General features: G+C 26.8%; 1 protein-coding gene across 2 annotated transcripts; it reads left to right on the forward strand.

Annotated features, from left to right (window-relative positions):
• Window positions 1-4,137: 4,137 nt before the first annotated feature.
• Window positions 4,138-9,204, forward strand: LOC122510523. Of its 2 annotated transcripts, XM_043625245.1 has the most exons (3): window positions 4,138-4,292; window positions 4,853-5,930; window positions 7,739-7,871. In XM_043625245.1, the coding sequence occupies exons 1-2, from the start codon at window positions 4,181-4,183 to the stop codon at window positions 5,923-5,925; spliced, it is 1,185 nt and encodes a 394-aa protein (XP_043481180.1). In that variant the 5' UTR covers window positions 4,138-4,180; the 3' UTR covers window positions 5,926-5,930; window positions 7,739-7,871. The 2 variants fall into 2 exon arrangements, with proteins under 2 accessions (XP_043481180.1, XP_043481179.1); XM_043625244.1 differs by lacking the exon at window positions 4,138-4,292 and having other exon boundaries at window positions 5,560-5,930; window positions 7,739-9,204.
• Window positions 9,205-27,853: the final 18,649 nt, after the last annotated feature.

Here is a 27,853-nt window from a genome sequence, read left to right on the forward strand (position 1 = left end):
TTCCTTTTTAAATTTTTAATTAATTATATTTTTTTAAATTTTAATTATTTTACCTTCATTATTTTTAATTTTCAAAAAAAAATTTTATAAACTTTTAAATAATTTTATTTTTATTTTATCAAATTTTGAATAACTATACTTTTTTCTTAAATTTTAAATAATTTTATTTTCATTTTTCAAAATTTAAATAACTATACTTTTTTCTAAATTTAAAAAGAATTTTTTTCCATTTGTTCAAATTTTGAATAATTTTATTTTCATTTTTCAAAATTTAAATATTTTTACTTTATAAAGAATATTTAAAATTTTTTATAATTTCGTAGTTTTTTAACACGATTTTAAAACAAATTTACAGTTTTAAGAACATTGTAATGTTTTATTTTATGATTAATTTTATTCTATTATTAAGAATTAAAGCTCAATGGGCACATGCGCTTTAAAGCGCGTATCTAGTGCTAAATCATAAAAATTAAAAAAAATATTCCAGTTAGAAGAAGTTTTGTTTTGAAATTAAAAATTATATTCACACTAAGAAAATAATGAGAAATATTGTTGCAGAGCGCGAACGTTCATAAGAAACCATATTTGTCTTTGCTAAGGACCAAAAATACATTATAGCATGTAAACCATCGAAGGAGATATACAGGTCATATTGGCATGTAACCCTTGCAGAAGTAGTTTGTGCTAGAAATTGGTTTTAAGCAAATGACTTTTGGCTTTCTTTGTTGTCTAAAAAAACAGTTATTCTAAATTTAACATTCAGCCTCAGTCTCTTCTACTATTAAACAATGAAATATTTATAAAAAATAGTTTACATTGACAAGAAAAAAGAAGTATAATATTTATAACCAACAATGCATTGGTTTTATTATCTTATATCAACAAACTTTATTATATTCATATATTATATGTAAATATACATTTATTTCAAAATTACACTTAACAAAAGATTGATAAAAAATAAACGGCATTTTTCCTGGTCAAAAGAATGATTTCCGAAAAAAGGAAAAAGCGGACTCTGCGTGGCTAGGTCTAGCCACCCCAGGGGGCTCACGCAATGCCATACGTTTGATGATGATTGTTTGACTCTCTTCATCTAATGATATTCTTGTTAACTTGTGTACGACAATTCATTTGTTAACAAAATGTCTAAAACAAGAAATGACATAATGAGTTTTTTGACGGTGATGCACTGCAAAGATGTGAAGCGATGGTATCAATTCACATTCGGTAGAGAATAGTATACACTGACGAGTACTTGAAGAGGTTACGTTCTTTTGACAAGAATTAATGTCGTTTTTGTAAACTAATTCCGGTTGACTCTCTTATCTTCTTTCTCTTGAGAAAGAAATTTTTTAATAAGAAGCAGAAAAAAAATAATCATCTACTGCTTCTTAACTGTATATTTATTCATATTTGTATATTTTACATTTTTGTCATGACAATAACAAAGAAACAATAACAATAGTGAATCTTTCCACACGCTTAATTACTTATTTCGGTTAGAAAAAATTCTATTTTGAAATTCAAAATTGTATTCATACTAAGAAAAATACTTTCCATATTTATATCTTACATTTTTCTTTTTACTTGTCAATGTAAACTTTTTTCATTAATGTTTTATTACTTAATAGTAGATATGCATACAAAGTTGCCTCTATGCTTGTCAGTAGCATACAAAATCATTTTTTTTCAACATTCAAATAAAACAAGAAAAAATACTATAAAAGTATAAATAATTTTGATAAATAAGTATATACTATTTACATTAATTTTTACATTATTATTGAGACTGAAATTATCAATGTTTATCATTATATACAAAAGTTAATTTTTCGAAAGTATAGAACTACTGCAACATTTTCGATCAAATTGTTATTCGATGTTTTGTAATTCAATTTAAATAAGCATTCGATGTTCTTAAAATTCGTTTAAATTAACATTCGACGTTTTGAAAATTCGAACAAATAATAATTTGATGTTTTAAAAGATTATCATATAAATTATTCAATATTTGTAGATTCAATCTAATAATTTTTTGACCGTTTAAAACTTTAGAAAATTTCATACAACCGTAAATTTAATTAAATGTCATTACTTTCAAATTTCACGCTTTTTTTATACCTAAGTTCACAGAAGGAATGTCCTTAAAAAAAAATTTTTTTGCTTCATTAAACGCAAAGAATTATTTAACTTTTTTTATCTTTTAAAAGAATTAAAATTAAAATGAATTAAAATTAAAATGAATTAAAATTTAAATGATTTAAAATTGAAATGAATTAAAATTAAAATGAATTAAAATTAAATTTTACAAAAACATTGGTTGTCCTTTAAAAGTCAATCCGAGGCCTGCTTTTAGTGAAAATTTCATGTTATTTTTGAATCAATATTCGCAAATTCCATTTTTTCTGAGGTATACAATTTTTCTTTTCCAATTTTTTCACTGTTTTCTAATTAAAGTATGCTTTCTGTTTTAGGTAAAGGCTTTTCAGTTGCTGTTTAACATACTTAATTCTTTTATGTGTAAAATATTTTTTTTCATGTTGTTTTGATAAATTTTGTTTCTTCTATTTTTGATTAATGTGTTTTTTTAGTCTATTTAATGTTTATTTTTTTGTAATTTGATTTTTCTCCGTTTTATTTTTTATTTCAGGTTGCAAGATGTTGCAAACAATTTAGAAAAATTATTTATATACTTTACTATTTTAAAATAATTTTCTTATGTTTGTGAAAATATTTGTTTCTGTTTCAGGTCAACATGTTTCTTTTATGTTTTGCCAAGAAAATATTTTTGATTAATGTTTATTTTTCTGTATTAAGTTTTTTGTTCGTTTTATGTTTTATTTGATGTTTTATTTCATGTTGCAAATAAATTTAAAAAATAAATATATACTTTTCCATCTTAAAATCTTTTTCTTATGTTTGACAAAATATTTGTTTTGTTTTAGGTCAACATAATTATTTGTTCTGTTTTAACAAAATTTGATTTCTGTTTCTGATGCTTTTTTCATTTTATGCCTTTTTTTATTCAGATTTTCTGCTGCTTCATGTCAATATCTTTTTCTTTTGTACAATGTGTTTTGCTTTTTCATGTTAATATTTTTTCTCTGTTTTAAATTATTGTTTGTCGTTTCAAGATGCAATATTTTTTCATCTCTGTGTAAAAATACATTATATATTTATTATATATTACTTAAATTTAAACATTTGTACATGCAGTGATGTACGCACGCCAACCCCTTACCTCTATTTTTTTAAACTCTGTTATTTGACCTAATATTGAGGATATGTTTGCTTTCTGCCCTATCATCTTGACCTAATTTTGTAGTTATGTTTATCCTCTGTCCTTTAACCTAATTTTGATGTTATGTTTGCCCTCTGCCCTTTGACCTAATATTGAAGAGATGTTTGCCCTCTGCCCTTTGACCTAATATTGAGGCTATGTTTGCCCACTACCCTCTGACCTAATTTTGATGTTATATTTTCCCTCTGCCCTTTGACCTAATATTGTGGATATTATTGAGGATATGTTTGCCCACCACCCTAATTTTTTACATAATTTTGATGTTACGTTTGCCCTCTGTCCTTTGACCTAATATTGAGGATATGTTTGCCCTCTGTCCTTTGACCTAATATTGAGGATATGTTTGCCCTCTGCCCTTTGACCTAATATTAAGGATATGTTTGCTCTCTAACCTATCATTCTGTCCTAATTTTGAGGTTATTTTTGCTTTGTGACCTATTATTTTGACATAATTTTGAGGTTATGTTCGATTCTTAAAATAGCGGCGGCAGTTGATATATTTTTTTAATATAGTCAGATATATATTGAATAATAATTTTGAGGAATTGCTGGATATTCATATTTATTTGAATAATTTTAATTTATCACTCACGACGATGTTTTTCACCTGATGACGATATCAACGTTGATATCGAAACGTCGTGAGTGACTAATTATTCAAATTGTATTTCGCGCCTCTTCTGAAGAGATTATATATTGTAGTACCCCCCAGGTGTCTCACTAACGCCACACTTTTCAAAGATAATAGAAAAATTGAACTATTATCTGGAATCCTACTTTATCGACTCTCCCTCTCCTCGAATCTAGCTCATTCTTTTCAAGTGTGTCACAACGTCAACACACAAAATTGCAAAGTTATAAAAAAGTTAAAATAAAATGGGAAAAAGAAAAAGAAGCAGATCCAGTTCGTCGGAAGATAGTGACGGCAAGTGGATGAGGAGAAAAATGCGTCTTTTTCAAGAAGAAATGGAAGATAGATTACGAAAAAGTAAGTTAAAATTTGAGGTTAGCTTTGACACGTGGTAAAAATTTTAATCTGATGTTTTTAATTTTTGATGCCGTAAGAAATGTTTGTTTTCTTAAATGAGAATCTCAATATAAATCTTAATATAAAAATTATAAATAGTTAAAAATAAGTTTTGTTAATTTTCCTTAATAAAAAATGCAACTGATTGTGGAAAAGGGCGAAGAGCACTGTCTGTCACAACGTTCTGCAAACGTTTGTGTACGAAGAGGCAGATTCAAATATACTTTATTTTTGTCAAAATATAAAGTATTTAAAAATAAATAAATAAGACTCTATCTTGCAAGATGTTTGTCTTTTAATTTTAATTTATATATTTTCTCATTAACTGTGAACATATTGCTCAAACCCAAGCTCGATCAGTATAATATAACCAAAAATGGTTCGGTGTACAAACCGTCCGCGGTTGTTTGTATGCATAAAAAATATTTATTATTCGAAAAACTATTAATCTTCAAAAAATAATAGTAATAATAATGAATAAAATAAAATTATGTATTCTAAAATAATACATTTTATTTTAGGAAAATACGAAGATCGACGATCTAAAATGCCGTCAAGAGAAAAGTATAGAGGTCGGAGTTCGTCTAGAGATAGTTATAGTTATCGTTATCCAGATCAAAAAACTGATTCTGAAAGTCAAACAGTATATACAGACGAATACTCTGACGATGAAAATAATAAATTCAAAGAAGTGGAAATTAATGATAATCAAGTGCAATCAGGTTCCTCTGCAAGTAACCATAATGCACGTGGAAATGAAATTTCACAAAATACAGACACAAATAAAGTTGCAAATAAAGAACAAATATCCACTTTCGACAAAAATCCTGAATCGGGAAAAATCTCTGAATCGGCAAACACAATAAATTCGCTTTCTATTGAAGAGTTAAAAGTTATTGGTAGCCGAATTGATCCAGAAAGAGTTCTAGCGCCAGAAGCTAATGAGGATTTGGCCGTAAGAATATCTGAAATTATCAAAAAAGGACTACCAAGGGAAGAAAAGAAAATTTTGATGGTTAAGTTTCCCCCACCAAAAAATTGTTTGTTTTTGGATCCACCAAAATTAAACGCTGCAGTAAAGGCCGCCTTACAAGATCCTGTTATAAAAAGAGATCTACGTATTGTCGATACGCAACAAAAAATTACTGCTAGTCTTGGAGGGCTCATGAATTTAGCATCTTTTGCGTTCACTCTGGACAATGAGAAAAAACTCGAAATGTTGGGAATAGTGAGCAGTGTCCTCAGAATAATCGCAGATTTGCAGTTCGATCAATCATCAATTCGTAGAAACCTCATTTTGAAAAACATAGATGGTTCTATGCGAGAAACTCTTAATTCCACTCAAGTAGGTGAATGGTTATTTGGAGAAAATTTAGAAGAACAAGTAAAGGCGACAAAAGTGTTAGCTACATCAAGCGGAGCTTTAAAGATGAAAAAACCGAACAATTCGCCAAAAAACTTGAGAGGCCCGGCACGTCGTCAACCGCCGAGACGTCAATTTCCACAAACCGGGCAGAAGTTCTCATCGCGCGGCCAGAAAACGAGTTACAACGATCCAATGAAGAAGAAAAAGTTCAACAAGGAACGCAATTAAATCAGGTAAAACATGCAGGGCGCTTAAAATATTTTGTTGGTGAATGGGAAAAAATTTCACCCACTAAAATAATTTTAAGCTGGATTACAGGTTATAAGATTCCTTTCGCGTTTAATGTATATCAATTAACAGTTCCTAAAGAAACAAAATGGTCGGAACTTGAAATTAATATAATAGAGAAGAAAATTGATGATTTAATGGCAATGGGTGCCATTCAAGTAGTTGATCCTTGTAAGGATCAATTTATTTCAAAAATATTCGTAGTTCCGAAACCAGACGGTTCGTATCGTCTCATTTTGAATTTAAAAAATTTAAATAAATTTATAAAAACTGATCATTTTAAATTAGAGGACGATAAGACGGTTAGACGAATAATAAGTCCTGGTTGTTTTATGGCAACTCTTGACTTACAAGACGCGTACCATTTAATTCCAATCGCAGAAGATGATAGGAAGTTTTTAAGATTTTTGTTTTCTGGGAAACTTTATGAATATACCTGTCTACCGTTTGGGATGAGTACAGCACCTTATACTTTCACTAAAATAATGAAACCCGTCATCTTTCATTTAAGGTCGCTGGGGTTACAGTCGGTTATATATTTGGATGACATGCTCTTATTTGGACAAACAAAAAATGAATGCGAACAAAATGTAAATGTAACTTGTTCTTATTTAAAACAGTTAGGTTTTGTTATTAATCTAAAGAAGAGTAATCTTGTACCTTCGCTGAAATGTAGATATTTAGGTTTAGATTATAATTCAGAAAATATGACTGTCGAACTTCCAGCAGATAAAAAATTGAAAATTATTTCGCAAATTAATAAAATTAAAAATACAAAACAATGCACGATTCGAGAATTCGCGTCGTTTATCGGGACTTTAGGTTTTTGTTGTTGTACGTTAAAATACGGTCGTGTATATACAAGAAACTTTGAATACGAAAAATTTTTGGCTCTTAGAGAGAATAATGACAATTTTGAAGCAATTATGTCTCTAAAAAATCTTTCACTATCCGATCTTGATTGGTGGAAGTTAAATATTCCAAAAGCAGTCAATTCTATCACCTGTTTTAACCCTTGTATTGAGATTTTTACCGATGCATCTCTCACTGGCTGGGGAGCTGCATGCAATGGAAAACGTGCTCATGGGTTTTGGACGAAAGAGGAAAAAACAAAACACATTAACGGTTTAGAATTAATGGCTGTCTTAATGGGCTTAAAATGCTTTGCGAAAAAATTAAAAGGTCAAGATATACTGTTAAGGGTGGATAACACTACGGCCATCGCATATATAAATAAAAAAGGCGGTGTTCAATATCCTCAATTAAATGACCTTTCAAAAGAAATCTGGATCTGGTGTGAAGAGAGGAATCTGTGGGTATTTGCATCATATATAGCATCTAAGAAAAATAAAGAAGCAGATTTTGAGTCAAGAAAACTAGAACCGGAAACGGAATACGCGTTACATAGAGAATGTTTCGATGATATTGTTAAAAATTTTGGTAAACCACAGATTGATCTCTTCGCATCAAGATCAAACACAAAGTGTAGATGCTACGTCTCCTGGAAAAGAGATCCCGATTCCTACGCTGTAGATGCGTTCACTCTAAAATGGAAACAATATTTTTTTTACGCATTTCCACCTTTTTCTATAATATTAAGAGTTTTACAAAAAATTAAATTTGAAAACGCAAAAGGAATCTTAATCGTACCTTACTGGCCAGCTCAGCCCTGGTTTCCATTATTTCTAGAATTGTCAATTTCTAAGCCCTTATATTTTAAACCAAGTGTTAATCTTCTTCAATCTATTAACAGGGAGCCCCATCCAATGTGGAAAACGCTTACCCTGGTTGCGAACGTGTTATCAAACAGGCATTCCAAATGAAACAAGTATCAGCGGAAACAGCGGATGTTATGTTTTCATCATTAACAAATTCAACTAAGAAACAGTACGATTGCGGGTTGAAAAAATGGTGGGAGTTTTGCAGTCTTGAAAACATTGATCCTTTCCGAGGCTCAATTCAAAACATTTTAAGTTTTCTTACTAATGAATATAAAAATGGAATGTCCTATGGTTCTTTAAACTCCTTTAGATCCGCAATCGCATTAATATACGGCACAAATTTAGCCGAAGATGACAGGGTAAAAAGATTTTTCAAGGGTGCATCCAAATTGCGACCATCTAAACCGAAATATAATACGACATGGGATCCGAAGATTGTACTAGATTTTATTTCGAAGTGGGGACCAAATAGCGATCTAAATCTAGGTAAACTTTCTTCGAAAATAGCAATATTGTTAGCCCTAGTGACGGGACATCGGCTTCAAACCTTAATATCAATAGATATTAGAAATATTAAGGAATCAGATAATGGAATTGAAATTAAGATCCCGGATCAAATCAAGACTTCAAAAATAAATAGGCCTCAACCTACCTTGTTCCTTCCTTACTATACTGAGAACAGTCTAATATGCCCGGTTTTGTCCCTTAAAGAATATTTAGAAAGAACTAGTTCACTAAGGGGCGAGAATAAACAGTTTTTACTATCGTTCAAGAAACCTTACAATCCGATCACTACACAAACATTGAGTCGCTGGGTAAAAGACGTAATGACGAAAAGCGGAATTAACACTGAAGTTTTTAGTGCTTATAGCACTCGTCATGCTGCTACTTCAGCGGCTCATAGGGGTGGTATTAATATAGATACCATCTTGAAAACAGCAGGTTGGACCGAAAAATCCAACACATTTGCGAAGTTTTATAAAAGAGATGTAGTTGACGATCGGAACTTGTTTGCGCTATCTGTGTTAGAATAAGAAAAATTTTTTGTTACCTTTTTCTGTATTATAATTTCATAATTATTTGAATTATTACTATTAACAAAGATCTGTATTACACAATGTTATAAAAATCATAATAAAGATTAATTACTCACTTTGCAAGAAAAAAATTGCCGTAATGATCTTTAAACATCTACAATATATAATCTCTTCAGAAGAGGCGCGAAATACAATTAAATGATTAAACGAACTTACCTGTAAGTGAAGTTCTATCATAATTGTATGAAGCGCCTCTTCTGAAGAGATGTTTCCCACCCGTAAATTTAAGTTAAAAATAAATAAATTATCCCGTTATTCTAAAAATAGAATCCCATATATTACGGCAATACTTTAAAGGAATGAGCTAGATTCGAGGAGAGGGAGAGTCGATAAAGTAGGATTCCAGATAATAGTTCAATTTTTCTATTATCTTTGAAAAGTGTGGCGTTAGTGAGACACCTGGGGGGTACTACAATATATAATCTCTTCAGAAGAGGCGCTTCATACAATTATGATAGAACTTCACTTACAGGTTAGTTCGTTTAATCATTTAATAAATATATATGATTATCCAGTAATTCCTGAAAATTATTATTCAATACATATAAATTATTATATTTTTTTCAGCGGTCCTTCGGAACACAATATATTTCTGTCAATGTTATTAATATTGTCGCAAATAAATTGTGCTCCACATTAAAAACAAAGTCTTAAAAAAAGTTTTATTTTTCGAACTCGAAAAAAATTAGAATTTGTAATTATTTTAATTTAATAATACTAAAAATCTGCAAATAATCTGTAAGTGTGAATTTGTAATTATTTACATCATAGATTCAAACTCAATTGAATTTTAAAGACTTTGCTTTTATTGTGTTCAATCTGAGAAAAAATATATTTTATCAAAGTTTTCAATATTTATTTTATAAACATAAATATTGAATTACTAAGACAAATATTTATTTTTATTTGATTCAAAGAAATTATTCTTGATTGAAATAAAAACTTTTCTCTCGTTGAAGGGAGGAGTGGAGTAGGCCTATGACAATTAGCCCAATTACAAATTCAAATGCGTTAAAATTATAACGTGGTTTGCTATAAATTTTGTAATTGGAAGAACTGTGTGTAATGGGGAAACCATACAAAAGCGCGTCTGATGTTCAACCTCTTGGGTGACGCGGAATAGAACATAAAATTTTATATTTTTTTTGAAAAATAATTACAGTAGTTTTTTAAAATCCGTTTTTTGGACTTTGGAGGTCAAAATACGTCGAATTTTTTTTTTATTTATTTAAAACATTTATACGAGCAGTGCCCATTCGTACATAAAGTACTAAAAGATTAGGTATAATGAAAAAAAAATTTATAAATATGTCAAAAAATCACAATCGAAAATTTTGCTAATACAATTCTTCCTCTCTATGAGGAAGCAATAACAAAATTCTTAGCAGATCTTCAATTACTTTCAGAAATTTTAATAAAATTTTTCTCAAGAATTTAAATATTTTCGTAAAATAATAAAAATCTTTGTAGAGATTCAATTATTTTCAAAAGTCTTAATAAAATTCTTCGCAAGAATTCAATTATTTGCAAAAATATCAGAATTTTAGTGGAAATTCAAACATTTTAAAAAGTTTTGATAAAACTTTTTTTGGTAGAAATTCAATTATTATTAAGACAATTTTAAAAAAATGTCTCGATAAAATTAAATTTTTTTTAAAATTTTAATGCAAATCTCCGAAAGAATTCAATTATTATAATCTAAGATTTTAATAAAATTTTTAAGAATTTTTTAGAGGAATTCGATTAAAATTCTATTGAATATAATTGAATTCCTAAAAAGAATTTTATTATTTAAGAAAATTATTGAATTCCCGTAAAAATTTTATTATTTATGAAAATAGTTGAATTATTGCGAAAAAATTTATAAAAACAAAGTTGTTAAATTAATTAAATTCTTGTGAAATTTTTATTATTTTTTGAAAATAATTAAAAGTTATAGAATTTTATTAAATTTTTTTTAAATAATTAAATTCTTTTGGTAAATTTTATGAAAATAGTAGATATTGAACAATATTTAATTTTTGCGAAGAATATTATTACTTTTAAAAATAATTGAAATTTTGCAATGGATTTTATTAAATTTTTTGAAAATAATTGAATTTTGTCGAAGAATTTATTGCTATTTATTTACAAAGATAATTGAGATGTTGACCATTTTTTTTAGATTTTTTGAAAATAATTGAATTTTGGAGAAGAATTTTAATATTTCTAAAGATAATTGAAATTTTGACAATGTTTTTTTAGATTTTTTTGAATATAATTGAATTTCTGAGAAGAATATTAATATTTCTAAAGATAATTGAAATTTTGACGAGAATTTAAACAAATTTTTGAACATAATTGGATTTTTGCGAAGAATTTTATTACTTTTAAAAATATTTGAATTTCTGCAATCATTTGTAATTTCTATAAAATTCTCAAAATTATATCGTACAATTTACGAACTGTAAATAAAATAAATAAAAAATTAATTAATTATTAGTTTATTATTCAAATACCCCCAGTACCTTACTAAATCATTTTTTATGAAGAAGAAAAAAAAACTTTTCACTTTGAAAAATGCAACGAAAGTTAAAGAAACATATCATTTATCATTGAATTCATTAAAAAACTTAATTAAAATAATTTTATTTTCTTCTTTTGCGACTGGAGGGTACACGTCTCAATAAAATACAAAATTTGCAATACGAAATGGTCCTGACGATTTACGATATATTAAAAGCTGATTTTAAAATTTGTTATCCCGACAGGAGTTCTAAATGGAATATCTTATCGATTGGATTTGCGCAAAGTTCGATATAGCATTAAAGGATTTCGTTGAATGCACGATCTCGTAAGTTTGCCACTCCACGATCAATTTATACTATTTCCACCTATCACAACCGATCCCTTATTTTATCGTGCACGCATGCTGTATAGTCACAGCGGGACCTTGCAACGATACATTATATCTGCGAACTTTGTATAGCAAGTAACGACTAACAAACTGGCTTTTGTGGATATCAATCGATGAATGCATCTAAAAAAATACACCTGGGAACTATAAGGTGTAAACTTTCAATTTTTCACGCGTCACAATATTCTCCGTCATATTTTATATTCCAAAAAGTAATAAAAAATTTTCTGCACTTTACGTTTATGAATATCACAAATTGTTTGATATAATAATGAAATAAGAGCCGCGGGATGAATTTCGAATATTGGAATAAATTATTTATTACCTTTACTTTAAGAGATAGAAAACTTTTTATTAATCAATAATCTTTTTCGATTCAAGAAAGAAAGAGTTAAATGAAAACAATATTTTTAAATCAAAAATCTTACTCTTTTTAATAAAAAATATAATTGTCAAGATAAATAATATTAAAAATAGATCAAATTGGTTAGTCAATTTGAATACTAATATTCCTCAGAATGTGATCGAAGTAATAATATAATACATTTTGATTTTAATTTAAGTTTAGAAAAAATTTCATCAGGTTAAAAATGTTAAAAAAATCAGAAAAATACTGATTCTCATATCACTTACGATGAGTAGACTGAATTCTATAGTAGAAGCAAAGCACGAAAGTGCGAAGTAAAAACAGCGGCTGTTTACTCAAGTGGTAACCATAAACTCAAATGTTTCTTGAAACAGGCTTTTTAAAACGCTGACGCTTAATATAAACTTCATATACTGCTTTCTATATAAAAAAAGGCCTTTAAATTAAGAGAGTCTTACCAAAAAAGTAAATTTAATGCTAACATATCTTTCAGCTTTGTATACCAATGAATAGATAATTCTAAAAAGTAATAATCGTGTTAAATAATTTTATACATATATCACTGAGAATAATAAAATTATAAGAACATTTTCAAAGTAAAACAAACCATCTGCTAGTCAACGTCAACTATATTTCTGGTCCTCAACGAAAAGTGATATCACTAAATAAGAAGCAGGAGAAATCCAAGAAACCAGTAGTTTAAGACTGATGTGATGTGAACACGAAATTCATTTTTGAGATTTAAGAGCATTGAAGACAGTAATAAATTGTCTTATACCTTAAAAGATAAAAATATGTTTCTTCGGTTAATTATTTTCAGGGATAAAATAAAATTCTCATCATGTGAAAATTCTCTTTATCGCCTTAATTATAAGTCTATTAAAATTTGCTAAAAAATTGTCGTATTAATGTAACTCTAATAACGAATGCAAATTTGATGAGTTAGTTTTCTAGGGTTACGAACTAAAAACAGTGGGTGTAAAAAACAACGGTTCTGTAAAGAGTTGAAGGAGCACCGCTACATCAGAATACATTTTCTCTGACCCCAAACGAGGTAAACTTTTACTCGCAAACTTTTTCTAAACTAGATTTAAATGATATTGTAAACAGCACACAAATTTGTTTTAAATTAGTAATTCCTAAAACATATTTTTGGTATTATTGCGAATCAAATAAAATTTAGATAAAAGAATTGGTTATATTATTATAGTTCTAGAATTATTTTTTTAATTAACTTAAATAGACGATCCCAATCGGGTCAAAAGATAAAACAACGATCTTAAATACAAATAGTTAGAATTTACAAAATTGAGTGTAATTAGACGAGAAGTTACTAAACTACTACGAACTTCAGATGCAAAATTGTTCGATTTCAAGTACACTAGATTCGTCTTCTATAGTCTATCTTCCATGATCTCTATAATTAACTGCTTTAGAGATATTCCATTTGTGACAACTGCACATCGTATCAACCTGACTTAGTCTCCCCTATGTTATTAATTTGAATCAAATTCATGCGGGGCAACTTCTTCGTGTTTTCCTCTTATGCCCTTTAAAAAATATATACTGTCTTTGAACATCAAAGATTGTTATCTTGGGGAAATTGCTACTTAAAATCTCCATCCACAACTCATATTTTACTGATTGACAGATGTGACGCGTCGCGAAGAAAGGCACCGAAGAAGCAAAATTTTATGCTTGTTATTTTTTAAGCCTCTTTCTTCGCAACGCGGCGTTACAGTGAGTTCTTATCCTCTTGCTCGAGGGTAAAAAAATGCTTGAAATTCTATAATTATTTATTAATAAACAACGAGTCTGGCACGTCATTGAAAAGGGTTAACAGGTCTAGTAGTTATATATTTTTATGAAATTTAGGTATTTGGCAGTCTTTTTATAATCTGGTCTACTGTGTTCGTCGCAGAATGATAAAATACTTTTTGATGTTGATATTACGTTTATAACAGGCTTTACAGTCTGTCCCCTATTTCCCTAAAAGTCTCCTTTTTTCAATTTTGGCCCCTAAACGTACCCTATTTTGAAAATTTACCCTATTTTTTTGGTCGCAGAAAATCAATTATTTTCAAAAATTTTTAAGTAATTATGAGTAAAATGATGTAATATTTATTTTAAATAAAACTATTAATGTTTTCGAATAATTTGACTTTTGAAGAAATTTGTAAATAAATTTAATAAAACATTTTTTTGGGTATCTAATAATTTTGAGAGTGAATCAGAATATTCTTTAGGGTCAGGGAAAAATATAAGTAAAGGTTGTGTTTGGAAATGAGGGAAAAGTCAGGGAAAAATAAAGTTAAATTTTTGTGGCAACCCTGTATAAAATATAAATAATATTTTTATCTTTATTTAACCAATTTTTATGGTCCCCTAAAAGTCCCCTATTTTTTAATGTTCAGTCGCCTATTTCCCCTAAAATACTTTTTAAAATATTTAGGGGCACTGTGAAGCCTGTTATAAGGATGCTATGGTAGATTTTTATTCTTAAATATAATATATATCGTTTTCTAACTCTCCTGCCTCGAATCCTAAGATATATTAAAAATTGTAAACAAATTTTCCTAGAGTGGGGTGAGAAGTAATGCATAAAATTTCTTATTAGTTTTCCAGCCCAGTAAACTGGTGTACCCCCAAAAGCCTCCTCTGAGCGCGGATATGAAATAGTGAAACGCCGCAGCACCAACTCGACCGGAATAACCAATAACCCATAATCATATGTTTACATCGCACAAATGTATGCACTTCAAAGCACCTAAGACTCCAGCATGCTTCATCGGATCTTCACATTTAAACTCTTCTGTGTCAGGAATTTCACCCATTTAATCGATTTTGCTTATTTTATTGATACTTACTGAAAAATTGTACTTTCAAATTTTCAATAATGATTATAGAATGATTTTTATTGTAGACATTTTTTTATGTCCAAAAGTATTATTTAAAAACAAAAAGGAAAAAAAATAGCTGTATATTATTTCTACTGATTATTATTGGAATTTGATGAGATTTTTGTCCTTGAGTGAAATTTGATGAGATGAGAGAGGCGAAAATGACTAATTGCGGTGATGATATACTCGCAGTGAGGATGTAGGGCATATTCAACGAAATTTAATGGTTACCACTTGCACATTCCTATACATTAAATGGTAAATTTTAATAGGATGATGGTTAAGGCGGATCTTTTTGCATGTCGAAAAACATAATATGCCATCAGCCCGGTGATATTTCGCGTCTTTCGCGGTAACGTTCAATTAACCTTGAAATTACGAAAAATGTTAAAAAAGATTAAAACAAAATAAAGTGAACGCGTTCTTGGAGATTCTTCTTGTCTCTTGTCGTTCATGAGTTTGATACACTCGTTCTCAGAGACTTTCTCCCTGTTTTCTACTCTTCTTTTTCTCTCCCTTCTTGTCCCTTGTCAAGTCTGTCCCCAGGAGGACAGTCAGTGCGTATAAGCCAGTCATTATAAAGCCATTACCGAATCCTGTTTCATACAAGAATAACGCGACCAATGTGCATCTCTCGCATATTCATGAGGACATCGTCTCTCTAATACATTCAGAAATTTTATTTTAAACTAAAAAAAAATTGTTTCTCTAATTTTACTTTTTATTTTAAAAATTAAATTACTGTTTTCATATAATAAAAAATTCTTTTAAAAAGTTATTATTTTCATAATTATTCTTAACGCAGAACTGTGTCATTTTTACTTTTTCAAATAATTTTAAAAAAATATTTAACAAAAGTTCAGTATCTTATTTTGAAAGGTTTCCCGTAATTTAATCCATACCTGTCCACTGATTAAAATTGAACATTTGTGAAAGTCAAATTAAAGTAAAATTAAATTAATTTACATATAATTGACACTCAGGAAAAGGTCAATTTTTGCTATTAAGCAAAATAAATGTATCATTCTTTATTAAAAACTAGCAATCAATTTTTTACTTCATTTTTAAAATAAAATTATCAATTTTAAAAATAATAGAATTTAAAAAATTTTAATTAAAATTTTTGATAAAAACACCAAAAAAAATTTCAATTTTGGAGAAATTACAAATAATTACAGAAATTTAATTATTTTTAAAAGTAATAGAATATTCTTCTCATAAAATTCAATTATGTTTAAAATAAAAAAAAAAAATTCTCGTCAAAATCTCAATTATCTTTGTAAATAACATATTTAATTATTTTCAAAAAAATAATAAAAATTCCACATGAATTCAATTATTAACAATTTTTTTTTTATAAATTTTTTCACAATAATTCAATTATTTTTATAAATTTTTAATTATTTTAAATTATTATAAAACATAAAGATATCGATCACTCCGAGTCTTCCCGGAGTAATCGATTTCTTCGCATGTTTTATAACAACACTTGTTTAAATTTGAAATTTTTGAATGTCTCAATTCCTGTGGAAAAATAATAATTAAATATTTATTTAAAAAAGAAGTTATTGATGTTTTCGAATAATTTTACAATTAAAGAAATTCGTAAAAATGTAAGAATATAAGAGAAAATTTTTTTGAGTAAAATATTGTTTCCTTTATTTTCTAAAAATTTAAAAAGTTTCAGGTCCATATTTTCAAATTTCAATTAAAATTTGTAATTGACAAATAGAATTTAAAAACATTTTTTTCCTTTATTTTTAAAAAACTTTGAATTTTATTAAAACAATTGGTAATTCATTTGGTTTTAGAATTTTTGCAGAAAACCGTTTTTCCATTGTTGGTGTTTTAAGATATTTATTTGTTAAGTAGACTTAGCGTAAGTCCGGAAGAGTTAGCCACGTGGAAGAGATAGCAAACCTAAATGTTTTCTAGAACTTTTTGCTGAATATCACTTCCTGTAAGTTATAATTTACTTTATTTCATGCATAAATGAAACCAAAAAATAAATGTTTGATAAGAATTAAGAATTGTGAAGGAAACAATTTTTGTTCTTCTGGGGTAATTATTTTTCAATTATACTTTCAATTCATTTTTTAATTGTAATTTTTTTTTGGAAATTAGGAAAACTTTAAAAACTAGGAATTTTTGCTTTGGAAAATTGTTTTTGGAAATTTTGAAATTAGCATTTGCACATGAGTTATTAGACTTTTTAAAACAATTCTTACTATTTGCATAAACTTTTCATTATTTTTTTATATTAAAAATTTTTTCAGTAGTTTACTTTAATTTTTTTTTTTTTTTTGGTACCTTGACGGATTCTGAAAAAATGATGTCAAACTCGGATTAAAAAATATTACTATTTACAAAAGTTACAGTGGTTTTTGTAAGTGGGACTGTGGGACATGTATATGTCCCGCAGGCGTTAAAGGGTTAAGAAAATCGGAATCTTTATAATTTAAAGCTTTTTAGTCTGAAGTGGGTTTAAATAAAATTTATTTTCACAGGGTGCCTTTATCTCTATGACCTAAAAACATTCATTTTCATTACTCACACTTTGAGGTTATGTTCACTACTTCACTTATGATTTAGAATGTTATAAATTTAATAGCACACTTTCAATAAGCGTAATATTAATGAATGTACTCAACAATATTGCGCATGTGCATGGGATATTAAACAGTTATGCCTTTATCTAAAATGTATTTAACACTACGACACTGAACAGAATTGTATTCACTATATTGTCGAGAAATATTGGCCATGCATAAAGTTATTAAATAAATTCATTGTCATATGGTACATATGACACTTAGCGTCTTTACCAGTCACTATTTTGTATTCGGAAAATGTTTTTCAAAATAAAAAATGGCGGATCCAATATGGCGGACACTTGTTTAAAAATTGCACAGAAAAATTTTAAAACTTTTTTTAAGGTTTCATTTTTATTTTATTTGACTCGATAAAAATGATCTTTTATTTCGATCAAGTGATACATCTATCCATAGAAATATTATTATTATAATTATTATTCTTTATTTGTAACATATAAATAAAAAAAATTTTATTTGCAACATTTTATGACAGTCATATAAAATTTGATACAAACGAGAGAGAAATAAATCCCAGACTTATATATATTGTATTTGTCGGCTATAAGTTTTGCCTAGTTCAGGTCATTCGGAGACTATTTCCTAAAGCTATTTGGTGGTTTCACGAAAAATGGTTTTGAAAATGTTTGCTTGCTATCTATAAAGTCTTTTTTTTTTACACCGATCAGTGCTCTCTGGACGTGTTAGTATTTTCGAAAAATAAAGAATTATGAAATCGACGAGCGTCGACAGTCATAAATTTTCAAGAATTGCTTGTATAACGCGCCAGAAATAAAATTCGAAAAGCTAAACCCTGTTATCGTGTCGAAAACATCAATCCCTTCAGGTGTCAAACAACAATCACTTTACTTCTTCAATTTCTGAAATTTCGATTTTTCAGATCCAAGAAAAAATATCGTCATCAGTATACTAAGGGAGCCCTTTTTACAATAAATTCTAGTTGTAAAAAATGAGATCAATTAATAAGATAGTTTTCTGCAAATTATTTTTGAAAATTTTTTGGAAAATTTTTTTGAAATTAGATGGATCTGTGTCAGTGGATATACGATTTGTCAACGTTATACATGTGGTCAGTTGTACAATATCTTTCTTGTCATGTATACAGTTACAATATCACTACTATATTTGTATTCCTATCTCATATACAATAGTGACGTATGACTTCCGTATTCACTCTTGATTCCAACTGCGTTACATGCGTATTTTCTGATCGTGAAGCTGGATCAAAATAACGTGCTATTACGTATGATTAAATCAGTCTCTGTTCGCTGGTCATCCAATCGACTGGATATAACTGGTTCTGTTGCAAGTTTAACACGATTTTCATAACCAGAACACAGAATTCTGCTGATAAACCGCAGGATATTTAATTAATATTCTCATTTGAACAAGTATCTCTATAATATTATAGGAAAACTTTACTTTTTTTTCAAAAACTCTCTAAAATCATCTATTAGGATTGAGTGCGGGATAGATGACCCCAATTTTGAAAATTTCATCTTTTTTTAATTTTTAATCGGATATTTGATTTTTCATGAAATCATGAAATCGTCGATTTGGATTTTCGACCTTTTCTAATTTTTTTTGCATGTGAAGCCTGTATAATAATTCAAAAAAAATTCCGATGGAATCTCTGGGTAGGTTTCCGTGAAGTCCCTCCACGTGGGTTGCATCGACAGATTAAGTTACATATAGTTTTGCGCTCAATAAATCTGATTCTTGTCGTTTCTTTAAAGGAGATGGACAAACAAGAGCTGAACTAGAAGAATTGGGTTTCATTTCCAGCGGTCAATATCGTCTTACAACGCTTTTCCTTTCTTGTCTTACAAAGGGTTTATTTAAATTTGATTTCCTTATATTATTGGAAATTGCACACCTTGCTGCTGTCCCATTGCTATATATTATTCTTATTCAGTTTTCTAAAAGGAGAATGAGCAGGGAGAGGTAGATGGAACCTTATATTTATATTATCTTAATTGCATAGTTTCAATTATTTTTAATGCAATTTTAATCGAATTCCTCGAAAAATGTAATTATTCTTAAAAATTTTATTAAAATTCGTCCAAAGAATTTAATGATTTAAAAAATTTGTTGATTATATTGCATTATCTCCATATTGTGCACAATTTAACATCATATTATCAGGAAATGCAATTGGGATAATGCATCTCTATAGTTTTGATATAATATTCTTGACGACGCTTTACGATGTCCGTCGTCAAGGCTATTTTGAATTATTGTAAAAATAGGAATCGACATTTTCATTTTAGGGTGCTCTTAACATTATTTTATCGAAATGAGAATAATTGTCAATAGCAAAACTAAAATATTATTTTCTGATTATATATTTGTAAGGCAGTTAATTTTCCGATATCCATATAATACAAAAAAAAAGTTATTATTCGTCAGAATTTAATCCATTATCGTCATAGTCTAGTGACAAAAAGGTACAAGTAACTCATTCCCTGATGCTTTTTCGTGCTTTTCAATTTCTCTGGTGTTTCATCTCTCGTAGCCTGCACGCAGAGCATTGCTCGAGTACCTCCATTTTTCAGTAACTGTGCTTCCATATAAAGGGAATTCAACGGCTTTTGTCGAACTTGTCCCAATATTTTGGTTTCACTTATCTTCGAGGGCTCGCACTATGGATTCACTCAGCTTTCCGAGAATATAAAAGGGTATTTTCGTTTCCCCTTTCAGTTTCGAATGTAATTCGTCTCCCAGACAGCATTACGGCTTCTCTTTTATTAACATTACCATCCCTTCGGTCATTCACTCTTGACGATTTCAAAAATTACAACCTACTTGAAAATCACTAGATTTCTATTCATTTCACAAAAAAATGAACAACTTCTTTTAACTATTTTTAAAAGTTACTTCTTTTAATTTCTAGTGTACGTGATTTTAGGACAAATTAATTTTAATATTTAAGAATTATAATTTTACAGTAAAACCTGAAGTGTTAAAATAACACCAGAATAGATTAAAATAATCTATTTTGGTGTTATTTTTAACTATGAATGAAATTTTACTTTAAATAAAACACCAAAGTCAACGATTTGTAAAAATTCAACGAAATTAGCTTTTCCAGGGAGAATAGTAAGTTAGTAAGTTAGTTACTAACTTACTAACTAACTTAGTAACATAGTTACTAAATTCAATTGTGTTCAAGAATTTAAAAAAATTCTCGTCAAAATTTCAATTCTCTTTATAAATAATAAAACTCTTCTCTGATATTCAATTATTTTACAAAATTTTAATCAAATTCTTGTCAAAATTTCAATGATTTTTAAAAGTTTTCTAAAATTCAACGATTTTCAATATCTACTATTTCAATAAAATTTTCCAAAAGAATTCCATTATTAAAAAAAAATTTGAATGAAATTCATCTCAAACATTCAATTATTTTCGTAAATAATAAAAATTTTTACAGGAATTCAATTATTTACAAATTTTTTTATAAATTTCTTCGCAATAATTCAATTATTTTCATAAATAATAACATTTTTACAAGGATTCAATTATTTTTATAAATGATAAAATTCTTTTAGGAATTCAATTATTTTCATAAATAATAAAACTCATTGCATAGTTTAAATTATTTTAAATGCAATTTTAATCGAATTCCTCGAAAAATGTCATTATTGTTAAAAATTTTATTAAAATTCGTCTAAAGAATTTAATGATTTAAAAAATTTGTTGATAACATTTTTTATGAGAATTTAATTTCAAGAAACATGAAATTAATAAATTATTTATTTTTATATTCAAATAATTGAATTCTCGTAAAATTTACTAATAAAAATGGTTTTAAAAATGAATTTCAGTTAAAATTTTAGATTATAATTAAATATTAAAAGCATTATAACGTGGATTTTTAGAAATAATTAAATTTTTGAAAAAGTTTCAAACTAAAATCATTGAAATTCTTAATTTTTCATATGTTTGACAAACAATTCTGTAGAATTAATTCTTTTTAAAAGTTTATTAGGATTTTTATTAAAATTATTTCAAGTTTTTATTTTCTAATATATATTAAATTCAAGATTTTCCGAATAATCGAAATTTCGTAAAATTCAATGGTAAATTAACAAATTTGAAAATTCTTAAGGAACTTTTGCAAAAATTATTAAAAATAATTGATATTTGAATTCTATCGAAAAGAATTCAATTATATAAAAAAGATTTTCATAAAATTCTAAGTAAACATTAAGTTATTTTCATAAATAATAAATTTTTTTACAAAGATTCAATTATTTTCATGAATAGAAAACTCATTATAGAATTTCAATTATTTTTAATATAATTTCAATTAAATTCCTCAATAAATGTAATTATTTTTGAAAATTATATTAAAATTCGTCGAAGAAATTCAATTATTTAAAAATTTGTTACTAAAATTCTTCATGAGAATTGAATTTTCAGAAATATTTAATGATTCAATAAATTATTTACTTTTGGATTTAAATAATTAAATTCTTGTGGAATTTTCTAATAAAAATTGATTTTCATTTCATAAAAATGAATTTCAGTTAAAATTTTAGATTATAATTGAATATTAAAAGCAATATAGCGTGAATTTTTAAAAATAATTGAATTTTGAAATTAATTTTTTTGAAAAAGTTTAATTGAATTTTCTTTTATATTATTTGAAGTTTTTATTTTCTAATATGCATTTAATTAACGAATTTAGGAATAATTGAAATTTCGTGAAATTGAATATTGTAAAGAAATGGATTTGAAAATTGCCAAAGAACTTTTTCGAAAATTATTAAAAATAATGGATATGAAGTAAAATTGTAGTTAACAATTTTTGAAAATAATAATTGAATTTAAATAATGAAAATAATATTGAAGAAGCATAATATTCTTATAATGTAAAATAATAATTTTATTACTTGGTCATCTTTAATTATTATAAAATATGAAGAAATCGATTACTCCGAGTCGAAGACTCGGAGTTATCATGTTTTATAGTTATAAAAAAATTTGATTATTTTAATCTTTTTTGGTGTTAATTTAGTCTGCAACACTTTTTAATACCTCACGATTTACTGTGTTAATGTACGTCACGAGATCATGACATATTTTTAAAAATCCTCTTGTTTTTAGTTCAATTAGTTTAATGAACGTTGCATTTTTATGAGTAAGATTCAATTTCTAAAAGAAAAATTTGATACTCAACAGAGTGGAAAAAATAAATACATATAAAATCTTGAAAATATAGAACTTCAGCGATTCTTTTGCAAGTTATAGCCACCGGGGATGAAAAGACTTGTATTTCAATACAATTGCAGCCGTAATTTCCGGTTCGAAACTTGAGGAAAATGGTCGACACTGTTTATTATTTTTCTTCTATATATATATATAGTATATTTATCGTCTTTCGAAATAAGATAGTTTTCCACTAAATAAAGAAAAAAATAGCAAGAGGAGATAAGATCACAATTTTTCTTCAACGTTGTATAATAGTCAAGAAAATAAGAAAATAACGAGATGAACGGGCGGACAGGTAATAAACGATTTACGCAAGCGGATGCAAATTTACGCTTCAGACGAGTGGCTACATAGCTTCTTTAAAGATGAAGATTAAACATCCGAGACCATCGAATAAACTAAATCGACGTGAAAGAAAATAGCTTTTTTCTCCAGGAATGAACTTTAACGTATATCACTTTGATTGACAATCAATTATAGATTCTTACTTAGATTTATATTTTTTGTCACACTATTTTCTTTTTTGGTCTTTGCAATTTAATCCACGTAAATTATTCTCTTCTAGTCATCTATAAATGGAAGCTTGAATCACTATAAACTGTGAATGCAAAGCTGGCGAATTTCTCTACTTGAATCTGTGCGACCTCTTGTTCTTCAGATCCAATAGAATCGTGAGAAATTCGCGACCCGTAAGACCACAGAACTTGCCTTCCCAAATTTCGCGGTTCCATTTAAGGATTAAGTCCATTGGGATGAGGGAAAATCCGACTGAATCGGTAGAGTAGGACTAAAGTTCACAAGAGAAAAAGAAGCGCCAAAACAGAGCTTTGTGGTTATCGCTGGAAAAAAAGGGTGAAAGAAAACTACCACCCTTGATGAGTATAAAGTATCTTTCGGGAACATGTTAATTTTAGAGACTGAATTCCTTTTTCACTATTTTTAATTTCGTGGTTGAAATTGCTCTTTTCAAAAGATAAATCAAACTTAAACGAGCTATTAAAAATAATATGACGATTCTAATTACTGCTTATTAATTAAAAAAATTTTCATGCCAAAGTGCTCTATATATTTGGTGTCTCATATTGTACTCCGAAATTATTTCTAATTGAGAAAAAAGCAACACTCCAACATGTGTGCTCAGTTCGTGACAACTAAATAATCGGTTCAATGTATTTTACGCGATGACGTTCTGAATTTTTTATACGTCAAAACTAAAACCACAATAACAACAGTCGAACATTTCCTCTCATACACAAAATTCGGCACATAAAGAAATAGTTTTCAAATCCAGTCACGACACTTTTTGTTACATGAATATTTCACGATTTATATTTATTTAAACTTATTGTTACTTTATAAAACAAACACACATAAAAAATAAAATAACTGTTTTTGATGCTTTACGCGGTGGCTCAAATTTTATAAAGAAACCGTCACTAAAAATTTTTACAGCGACTATTCATGTGATCGCGCGTCTAAAACTGAATGTAAACGACAAAAAAAAGTTTTTTCCTTAAAATGTTAGCATATTGCATATAAATTCTTTAATTTATAGAAGTCAATTTTTATTTTAAGTAAAAATACAGTATGTTATAATTTCAGAACGGAAATCATAGTTTAATGTTTAATTTCTACAAAAAATACTAAAGAATACCTTATCGATAAATTATATTAAGATCAATCTTCTTAATCAAAACACAATAACTTTTGAATACATAAAGAAATGTAATGATATTCAATTCCAATAAGTATTAAATACAATCATAGAAATGCGACTAGCTTTTAAATTACCCATGAGACTCGATTCACTTTTTTTTTACCAGCTTATCCACAATCTTGTTCTAATATGAGATACGCAAAAGTTGTACTTTTTCTGCCGACTCTAAGTAAATCGTCCTTAAAATGAAATTTCCATTTTGCATCCGGCGATATCGAACGGAAATTTTAAATAATTGCGGGATAGGAAAAAGGGTCTCGAAGGAATTGCTCGAAGCAATCGGTGCAAGGGCGATATAGAAGTCTAGGATGTGAATGAGGATAAGGACGAAGAGCAGAACTTCGTCGTCGTCTTTTTATTTTCACTCAAATAGGAATAATCCAAGCGCCGAGAATAAGAGTAATCTGAGAAAAAGGTTAGCGTTCGAGCAGAAAAGAAAAGCTCACAGGCACACCAGTCTCAGAAAAAAGAAGGGATGTGAAGAAGATGAGGAATGAAGAAGGAAACGTTCTTGAAAGAAGAAAAAAAATTATGGGAAGGGGTCTCTATTGGAATTGGTATATAAAGATCAGAAAATGAGATGCAGTCTGATCTAATATTTTCTCTATTGATGTTTTCAAAACTATTTTAAAATAATTACACTCTGTTATAAATATTTTTCATTAAAAATTATGTTGAAGAAAATAATTATAAAAGCAATGAACATAAGAATAACAAAAATGTTGAATCTGTTCTTAGTGCTCATCAATTAGAGTTTAATCATGACTTCCATTGGAGTGATGCCAACATTCTTGATCGTGAACGAGATTATAAAAAACAATCAATTTCTGAAATGATTCACATTTTGAGTAGCGATTTTGCGATTTAATATAAGAAGGAAGATATTTGATTTCTTAAATAAAACTTATTTCCCTCTTGTTTGAAGACTAAATCAATAACGAAAACATCAATTCGTTTTTAAATGAATATTTAATGATTATTATTTTTTTACAGAAATTAAGATTTTCGAAAATTTAAAATTTAATAACAAATAAGAATATTATTATAAAACATGAAGAAATAGATCACTCCGAGTCTTCGACTCGGAGTAATCGCTTTCTTCATATTTTATAATAATTAAAACTTGATACTATCATTATTTTATATTATAAAAATATTATTACTATAATTTCTTCAAAATTATTTTCAACTAAATTATTCATTTCTAGAATTTTTAACTAAAATTCTTCTTTAAATCAATTATTTTTAATAATTTTTGAAAAAGTTCCTATTTGAGAATTTTTAAATCCATTTGTTTACAATTCAATTTTACCTAAAATGTCGATTATTCTGACATTCTTCAATTAAATAAATTGAAAATTAAAAACTTCAAATAATTAAAAAAAATTCCATTAAACTTTTTGAGAAAAATTAATACTAAATTTCCTTTAAAATTTTGTCAAGAATTTAATTATTTTTATAGATAATAAAATTATTCGCAGGAATTCAATTATTTTTAAAAAATTTGAATAAAATTCTTCAAAATAATTCAATTATTTTTAAAATTGACAGAATTTATTCGCAAGAATTCAATTATTTTCAAAATTGATTAAATTCTCCGCTAGGAAATAAATTATTTTCAAAAATGATAAATTTCTTCGTAAATATTCAATTATTTTAAAAAATAATTCAATTTTACAAAATTTCAATCATTCTTGAATTCTTCAATTAAATATACGTTATAAAATAAAAACTTCAAATAATTTTAAAAAAATCTGCAATTAAACTTTCTGATAAAAATTAATTCCACAGAACTTGTTATAGTTAAAAATACGAAAAGTTCAAATTTTCAAAAGATTTTAATTTGAAATATTTTCAAAATCCAATTATTTCTAAAAATTTACGCTATATTGCTTTCAATATCCAATAATAATCTAAAATTTTAATTGAAATTCATTTTTAAATCAATATTTACCAAAAAAAGAAATCCACGAGAATTTAATTATTTAAATACAAAAATAAATATTTTATTAAATAATTGAATGTTTCTTAGAATTGAATTTTCATAAAGAATTTTATCAGCAAATTTTTAAATAATTGAATTCTCTTGACAAATTTTAATAAAATTTTTAAAAAGAAGTTCACTTTTCGGAAATATGATTAAAATTTTATTAAAAATAATTGAATTTCTCGAAAGAGAAAAGAGTTTTTGAAACTTTTTTTTTTATAAGTGTTTTTGAAAATAATTGAAATTTTGCGAAGAATTTTATTAAAATTATTGAAAATATTTGAATTTCGGAGAAAAATTTATAAAGATTATTGAAATTTTGACGAGAATTTTTGTAAATTGTTGAACACAATTAAATTTCTGCAAAGAATTATATTACTTTTAAAATAATTTAATTCTTGAGACGAATTTTATTATAATGTCTTTTTAAATAATTGAATTCTTTTATGAAATTTTATTGAAATATTACATATTGAAAAGAATTTCATTTTGGCAAATTTTTAAAATTATTAAAATTTTCTGCGACGAATTTTATTAAAATTATTTTAAAAAAAATTGAATTGTTACATAGAATTTCATTAAAATTTTTGAAAATAATTTTATTTTGTTCAAGAAATTTTATTAAAACTTTATATAGAAAATAATACTTAAATTCTAATAAATAAATTGTAACAAAGGTTTTTTAAATAATTGAATTTCTTTGATAAATTTTAATAAAATTTTTAAGAATAATTTCATTTTTCAAGGAATTCCATTAAAATTGTATTACAAAAAATTGAAAGTCTGCGATGAGTTTTATTATTTATGAAAATAATTCAATGTTTGCGCAGAATTTTATTAAAACTTTTTCTAAATAATTGAATTCTTTGGGAAAATTTTATTAAAGTAGTAGATTTATTAAAAATCGTTGAATTGATAAAAGTTTTCTGAAAATAATTGAAATTTTACCATGAATTTTATTAAAATTGTTGGAAATAATTAAATTTCTAAGAAGAATTTTACTGCTTTTGAAAATAATTGAACTTCTGAAATCATTTGTAATTGCTTCAAAATTCATATTTCTTTTAGTGTTTTTAATTTAAATTCTTCTATAAATCCATTATTTTTAATAATCAATTAAAAATATATATTAAAAAATTTAACTAATTTCAGAAGAATTGGAATAATTAAAATTTTTCAAAAATCTACGTTCTTTAAGACGATTTCTAATTAAATTCATTCAAAATTGAAATTTTACAAAATTCTAAATGAAAATCTTTTGAAATTCATCTATACTTATGAAAATTGTAAAAGCAACTCTTTTATAATTCAATTAATTTTGAAATATTTATGCCAAATTAGATTTCTAGAATGA

This window comes from Leptopilina heterotoma, unplaced genomic scaffold (assembly GCF_015476425.1).
Source record: "Leptopilina heterotoma isolate Lh14 unplaced genomic scaffold, ASM1547642v1 Lhet_7, whole genome shotgun sequence".
NCBI lineage: Eukaryota > Metazoa > Arthropoda > Insecta > Hymenoptera > Figitidae > Leptopilina > Leptopilina heterotoma.